This window comes from Phyllostomus discolor, chromosome X (assembly GCF_004126475.2).
Source record: "Phyllostomus discolor isolate MPI-MPIP mPhyDis1 chromosome X, mPhyDis1.pri.v3, whole genome shotgun sequence".
Lineage (NCBI taxonomy): Eukaryota > Metazoa > Chordata > Mammalia > Chiroptera > Phyllostomidae > Phyllostomus > Phyllostomus discolor.
The window spans coordinates 71,344,657-71,352,241 of record NC_050198.1 but is presented as its reverse complement, the minus strand read 5'-3'; the positions used below and the strand labels follow the sequence as shown (position 1 = coordinate 71,352,241).

The 7,585-nt window shown below is 40.3% G+C and overlaps 1 protein-coding gene across 3 annotated transcripts in view; it reads left to right on the top strand.

Moving 5' to 3' along the window:
• Positions 1-1,061: 1,061 nt before the first annotated feature.
• LAMP2 (lysosomal associated membrane protein 2) overlaps positions 1,062-7,585 on the top strand; it is a 41,125-nt gene continuing 34,601 nt past the window's right edge. For 2 of the 3 annotated variants that reach the window (XM_028522225.2, XM_028522226.2), the window contains exon 1: positions 1,069-1,255. In XM_028522225.2, coding sequence (XP_028378026.1) covers positions 1,192-1,255 — 64 coding nt within the window. In that variant the 5' untranslated portion in view covers positions 1,069-1,191. Of the gene's footprint in view, positions 1,256-7,585 lie in introns of all 3 variants that reach the window. The other variant, XM_028522224.2, reaches the window with a different exon arrangement.

The window sequence follows — 7,585 nt, the reverse complement described above, 5'->3', positions numbered from 1 at the left end:
GAATCTACTATTTCAGAAACTCTGGGAAATCTGTGCGTTATTAAAAATCCCCAGATAATTCTTTTGGAAACTAATATTTGAGAAGTAGTGCTTTATTCCAATTTAACATTTTTATAGTTTTTGAATGTTTTCATTTGTTAAATAGTTGAGGTTTCATCTGTTCAACTGTCAAGTATACCAAATGGTATGTTTAGTATTAGTTCATTAAAGGATATTTACATGTATATATATGCATAGGGAAAACAATTGGAAGGATGGTGGATGGATAGATAAATAGTGTGTCTGAGTACTAGGAATATGAATGATCTTTGAGCCCTCCCCCACCTTTCTATTTTATTTATATTTCATTTTTGTCTTTCCGTATTTAAAAAAGACTCTTCCGAGCCCTGGCTGGCGTAGCTCAGTGGATTGAGCACGGGCTGGGAACCAAAGTGTCCCAGGTTCGATTCCCAGCCAGGGTACATTCCTGGGTTGCAGGCCATAACCCCCAGCAACCACACATTAATGTCTCTTTCTCTCTCTCTCTCTCTCTCCCCCCTTCCCTCCCTAAAAAATAAATAAGAAATAAATTTAAAAAAAAGACTCTTCCTCTTTCTGAGTTCAATTTCCCCTTGTGAAAAACAGTGTTGTAACTTAGTGAACTTCAAGACCACGTCCTGCTCTAGCGGTTAGTGACTCCGCACTACCCCCTAGCTCCCTTCTCCATTTAATAGTATGCACTGCATAGGCAACAACAGTATTCAGATAACCATCGTGTATAATTCTTGTATGTGGTACGTTGTGATACCTAGCAACGGTTTCTGCTCCATTAAAATTATTCTCTTCTTCCTCAAGGAGTATGAACTGAAATAATCTCTACCACAGACGTCCCCCAAAAGTTCATCCTCTCTTTCAACTCAGATAAGGCCGTCCGCGCATATCTGTTAATAACGTAAGGGCGATCTAGAACCAAAAAGCCAGGGCGTGGTCGCCCCGCCTACCCGCCCCTACATCACTACCCCTCTCGCTGCTTTTAAGCACGGAGATTGGCTGAAGACAAGAAAGAGCCCCGCCCCTAGTCTTATGACCTGCTGAAGCTCCCAGTCCCGGCTTTTGCAGCGCTGTGGTCGGTGGTCAGCGACTGTCTTCCTCTCCTTCCCCTGAGCCTTTTCCGTGGTGGTGTTCTCTTGTCGCCTCCCGCTCTGCAGAGTCATGGTGTGCTTCCGCCTCTCCCCGGTACCCGGCTCGGGGCTTGTTCTGCTCTGCCTCGTCCTGGGTGAGTTGTTGGGCCCTCCTGCTTAGTCCCTCCGCCTGGGCCCGGGGCGCCCAGTTCAAAGGCCACAACCGGCAGGACTGGTCCCACGGGGAAGGGGTTGAGAGGCTGAACTGACACTGGGTGGCGGCGCTTGCCCCATGTGGCAAGCAATGACCTAGAGAAAACCTGACCGAGGGATGGAGGGGGAAGAAGGGCCAGTGAGAGTAAGAAGGGGCAAGTAAGGGGGGTAGGGGGGCTGGACGCCAGGGGAGTAAGTAGGGAAGAGCGAAGAGTGGAGCTGATCGGGTAGGAAGAGTCCTTTGGGGAAGATACTAAGGACTGAGTTTAGGAGGGCCATACGTGCTGATTGTGGGGTGGCAGGAACAGTTAGGAAAGTCCTGGTTTCCTAGGATCACGGAAGACTTTTAAAGAGGGTGGGAAAGTATGGGGTAAGAGAGAAAATTGGAGAAGGAAAAGACTGCCTGCGTGAAGAACTTGGGGGAAGGGAGCAGGTATGATAGTAGACTTTGAGGGGCAGTGAGAGGGTTGGGGGCTTTTGTGGGTAGGAATTGGAGGCTGTGGAGGAAGGGTGATTATAGACATGAGAATGCTGGACCTGAGTTCGATAGTTGGAATTTTGAAGGGGAAGGGACCTAGAGTGCCCTGGACCATTTCCAAGCAAGAAAACTCTGGAGAGTAAAGGGGTGGGGACTTCAGTGGGGAGTGAGTATGTGACTTAGAGGCGTTGAAGATGTCAGTTTTCTACCAGTTTTGCTACTTCTCCCAGCCAGAAAAATCCCCGGATGTTTCAGTTGGGAGGACCTCCCAGATGAGAGGTTCGGGGGATGCATCTGAGTCTTGTATGCCTCTTTGCCTTCAGAAGTTTTTCTTTTTCTTCCTTGTTATACAGCTGGCCTATTACCTGATTTTCAGAGGGGGAGGGTAGGTAACTTCCTAAGGATTGGGTTAACCATGTCCTCAGGATGTCTGGGTGAAATATTGGCTGATTGTGCTGTGACACCCCCTCCAGTTTAATGCCTGAAAGGTGAACTTTGACTAGAATGTCTATTCCTGACCTGATCCATCCTGTTTGTTGCTACCCAGTAGCTCTTGTTATTTGTGACTTAATTAAAAAAAAATAGAAGGAACAGACCAGATGGGAATGGAGAGGAAATAGATATATTAGGGACCTGAGAAGACAGTGAGAGGTACACATCTTATAAGTCACATTTCAGTAGAATAAAATCAACCCACTAGAACAGTAGATTCTCAGTTAGGGGATATTTGGCAGTATCTGGAGACATTTTTGGTTGTCGCCACTAGGATTGCTTTTAACATCTAATGTGTAGATACTTCTGTATCCTACAATGCACAGGACAGCCCCCCACCCCCGACAAAAAAGAACTATCTTATCTCAGAATGGCAAAAGTGCCAAAGCTGATAAATCATCCTACAGAGCCATAACATAGAAGGATTCTTGATGGTCTAATCTAGTGATTCTCAAGGATCTTTGCTGAGTGAGTCTGTCAGATCAAAGCTATTTCCAGAAAAATAATAAGAAGTTATTTGTCTTTTTCATTCTAATTCTCTCGCCAGTGTACAATGGAGTTTTCCAGAAGCTACATAATGAGTAATGACATCACCTTGGTGGTTCTGATGTGTTTTTTTCACTTCTCAGTTTTAACTTCTATGGCAAATACCAATAGATACAACTGCCATAAGCTAAAGGTCTTTGAGGTTCTCATGGATGAGAGAGTAAAGGGGGTCTTGACATAAATGTTTGTGAATCCCTGATCTGTCCTCACATTGTAGGAAACTCTTCTGTAGCTCTTCTGAAAGGGGGCTGTGAAGGCTTTGCTTAAGCACAATTCAAAGCTTTTATGCTACTGAGGGGTGAGCGACCCTAAGAGAGGATTGTTTACCAGAAAAGCACCTTATCAGTGACTAGAACACATCTGACCAAGGCATCTGTTAACCAGTAATTAATTCACTGCCAGTTCAATCTGCACAGACACAACACTGTTATTGTTTAGAGAAAGTGAAAAAAAAAATAGTTGTCCTACTTGTTGGTTTTCATGTCATTAATTTTGTTGTTTTTGATGAAGGCTTTTTTTGTTTTGTTTTTACAAAATCCATGCTTGCTCATTGCAGAAAATAAACAGGAAAAAAGAAACATAAAAGAACCCATCAGCTCATCTGCTAGTTTGCCATTTATTGATTGGGACTAACTAGAATCATCCTTTTGGAAGGTTTCCAAGATTGATTCCCTCCACTTCCAAGATCACAACAGGATTTGGAGGAGTGAAAAATAATAATGTACCCAGATCAGATTTTTTTCAAAGGTACCAGGATGAAATAGGAACCATTTCTTCTATATAGCTGCCTTTTCTAACAGCTGTTGGTTCAGTGTGTACTGACTCCTTCCATGTGGTTTTGCGTCTTGAAAATTTAGCAGGTCTTCAGTTGCGTGTTAAATTTTGCATGTTGCTTTTAAGTATCAAAATGGCTACTAAGAATAGGTTTTTGAAAATTCAATAAGTATTTGTAAAGTAGCTGTTATGGATCTCATGCTGTTCCTCAGTACTACAGAGGGTACCCTTGAAGGATGATCTCTTCCAAATTTACAGTCCCATTAGTATTACCATTTGAGCTATGCCACTTTGTGATTTTATAACTCTACCCCAGCTTCACCAGTAAGTTTGCTTTTTAAAAACAGCTGCTTTCGGGTAAGTATAGAAAATAATTCTCTGAATCTATGTATTGGTCTTTTTCAGAGAAATTAAATTTTGCTGATACTTATTTCAATTGTAACTGACTAGAGAACTTTTTGGAGAAGAGCCATATACAGGCATTATAAAGAGAATGCTAAATGAATGTCGTTTCCTAGCATCATTGCCTAACTGTGTTCCTTTTCTGTGACATCAGAGATTTCAGAATTCTGTGGTTATTGATTCTTATAACTAGTGACTTCTGGTTTTTATAGGATTAAGGCTTTGCTGGGAGTGAAAAACCTCATAGAAATATCCTAAGTGTGTGGTTCACTGATTGGAGCCTATCCTTCCCACAAATGTTTATTAAATGCCTATTGTGTACCAGCCACCGCACTAGGTGAAAGGGATAGATAGAACAATGGGAACAACAAATGAGGGCTCTGCTCTCAGGAAGCTTGCATTTTAGCAGTAGAAGACAGCTCAGCAGGTAAATAATAGAATTTCAGATAGTGGTAGGCGCTCTGAAGAAATGCAGCAGGTAATGTAGAAGAGGAATGAGCAGATGATAGGAGTGGGTGATGGGATCAGAAGGCCTTCCATTTTTGTGTGGCATTTCTGTTGGAAGGAGGCCAGCCAGGTGAGCATCTGGGGGAATAGGAGTAAATCTTGACTTTCCCGAATTCTTAGGTTATTACACTAGCCTATTTCCTACTCTTTTTTTTCCTAACGGTACTAGTCAAGTCTCCCCTATGGTATTGGTTCCTGAGAGTGGAGACTATCTTGTGTACTTTTACTTCCCCATGCCTACCTAGCACAGGGCTGGGTACATATTTAACCTTCTGCAAATTTTTGTTGAGGGTATTCATTGGTGGGCACTGGGTATATGATGGTGAACCACACCTGCTTAGTCTCCTTACTCTTTTTGAATCTTAAATTATGTTTTACAAGAAGTTTTTTTTGTGTGTGTGTGTGTGTGTGTCTTCAGATTAAGAACTTCAAAATCAGTGCTAAGTAGTGCAGATAATTATAAACCAAGTTACTGAAGTATAAACTAATATAATAATGCTAGTATCTTACCTATAACCCTTCAGATATACCTACATAGTAGTGAAAGTTAACATGAAGAACAAGGAAGTCTTTGGTTTTCACAAAGAACCAACCTGTCTCCTTTTGGAGGTGATTTAAAAGGGAATGAAAGCATTGTGATTTTTCTGTAGCTGTACCACATTTGGTTAAACTGATAACTTTGATTTCATGGTTCTGCTAAATTTATTATAACTGTAATAGAGCTACTGGAAAGGCCGGCTTATTATTTGTCCATTAGTCATTGGTTATCACATCTGATAGGATTATAGATATTCAAATATTTCCCATGAATGCAGTTTTCTTCCTTTATATTCTTGGGTGGAATTTGTGATCAAGGATTATTTCACAGTACTGCACCTGACTTAAGTGATCTGTTGGTGCAGGAAGGCTGCTCTTCCGCATGTAGTGACAAAAGCATTCTGATCATGATTTCATATTACAGTGATCAGAGACCTCCAATCCAAAAACACACTTTTTAAGTACTTGCTGGTATCCTGCTTTGTGTTGTAAGACTGTTCTGAAAGTCTCCCAGATACCACTCAGCAACAAACCATTAGTTGAATAGTGTTGAATCTTACTTCCTTACCCACTCCCTGACCTTAAAAAAATTAAATTATTTTGTAGCTTGAAATCATTATTTTCTTTTTTAAGAGATTTACCAGAAATCAAGAGTATCAGCAACTGAATGTGATGATTGTACCTATTGTTAGGAGTTGTGAGGAATTATATGTAAATGAGGAACTGTTGATCTGACTTAACAAACCTATGAATGGAAAAGAAAGAGTAAATAGATAGTATGTGCCTATGTCCTGTTCTTTTCTAAGACGCTTTGCTCAACATCATTCTGAATTGATAACTATGAGGACAAGAATCCATAAATTAATATGATGAAATAAACATATACCTAAAAGTTGGGAAGAATCCCTTTAGGTGCTGTGTTTACTAGAAGGGAAACTTGTAAGCTAGAACCTCTAGCTTGCTTGGCAAAGTTCTCTTAGCTCTGAAGGGTTTACATGCTTTTGAAGAACTTATTAGAGAAATACACACACTGCAATTCTCACAAGGTTAACTTGCCCAGAGTCTCTCAGCCAGTAAATTGGATGGCCTAATTTGAATTCTAGCTCTTCAACTCCAGGGATGGGGCTCTTAATCACCTTACCACTTAGATCATTGTTTGGTTTTTGTTTTGCTTTACCATCGGTATTATGCTCCCACCCACCCCATCTTGTTTACAAATGTGTGTTTTTCAGCTACATTGGGTCAAACAGGCTTGTAAAAACCTAGGCATTTTTTGTAGTATCTTATGGTTCAGGAAATAAGTTCTGAGCTCTAAAAGAACCTAGAAATGATCTCTTTGGAAATAAAATTGAGAGGATATTTGAATTTGAGAAAGTCGATTTTGAGGATTGCCTTTATCTTTTGTTTGGAGAATAAACTCTCAGCTCTATAATTACACACTGTAGGATATATTCAGCTGTGGTTTTTTAATGGCATAAATCACTTTAAACAAAAATGGTTTGGTTCTAAAATTAAACACAGAAATAAGGATGGAAATGGCTTGCTGGAGATTTTTTTACCAAAGTGTAAATGTTTCAACTATAAACTTGCCTTATGAGAAAAGCATTATTCCTAGATTGGAATCCATGTCAGAATTTGTTCAGAAAACTGACATGGGGAGTTGAAGGAGTATCCAGAAGACTGATAAGTCGGGTTCATGATTTGGAAGAACTAAAAGACTGGCCTTCCTGTAATTAGATAAAGCTGTATTTCAGGTCCTTATTGCAGGGTATTTTTACCTCGATATAATCAATCAGTATTTATTGAGAATCTAATATGTATTCAGCACTACTAGGAATGATAGGAGATAGAGTAGAGGTAATAGACATAATTTTCCCCACCATGACACCCATGATGGATGACATTCATATAAAAGACAAACTCCTAGGGGCTGTGGCATGGATAAGATCATCTGTTTAACGGGGCATATTGGAATTCAAACAAGTTGCAGAGACAGCATCAAAAGGGAATCTTGAATCCATGCATATCATTCATTCACAGACTTTGGTATTTTTTTTATTAGGTAACAAATTACTTGTTGCATGCTATAATTTACCATGGCTTATCAGTCTGTTGCAAAGTAACAGCTGAAAACTGTTTTGGAGCTTATGACAATAGGGAACACAGGGCTTGCAGGCATAAAATAACTGAATAATCCACGATAGGATGAGATGTACTGAAATGTTGGGATATGCACTATGACTGCCCCTCCAGGGCTTTTATAATCAAGGAAATCTTTGTGCAGAAAATGGCTGAAAAATGGATAGTATATCAGTCCAGGTTCTTAACTGTAGGCAAGATAAATAAAATCTGGTTGCTTTTTAAGCAGAAAGGAATTTATTAAAAAGATATTGGGGAACATGCATATACTTTGACTCCACAATTTCATTCTTATGTATATACCCAACAGACACACATACACATGGGTTCACCGATGTGTCCCTTTGTAATAGGACCAAACTAGAAACTATCCAAATGCCCATCAACAGTAGCATAG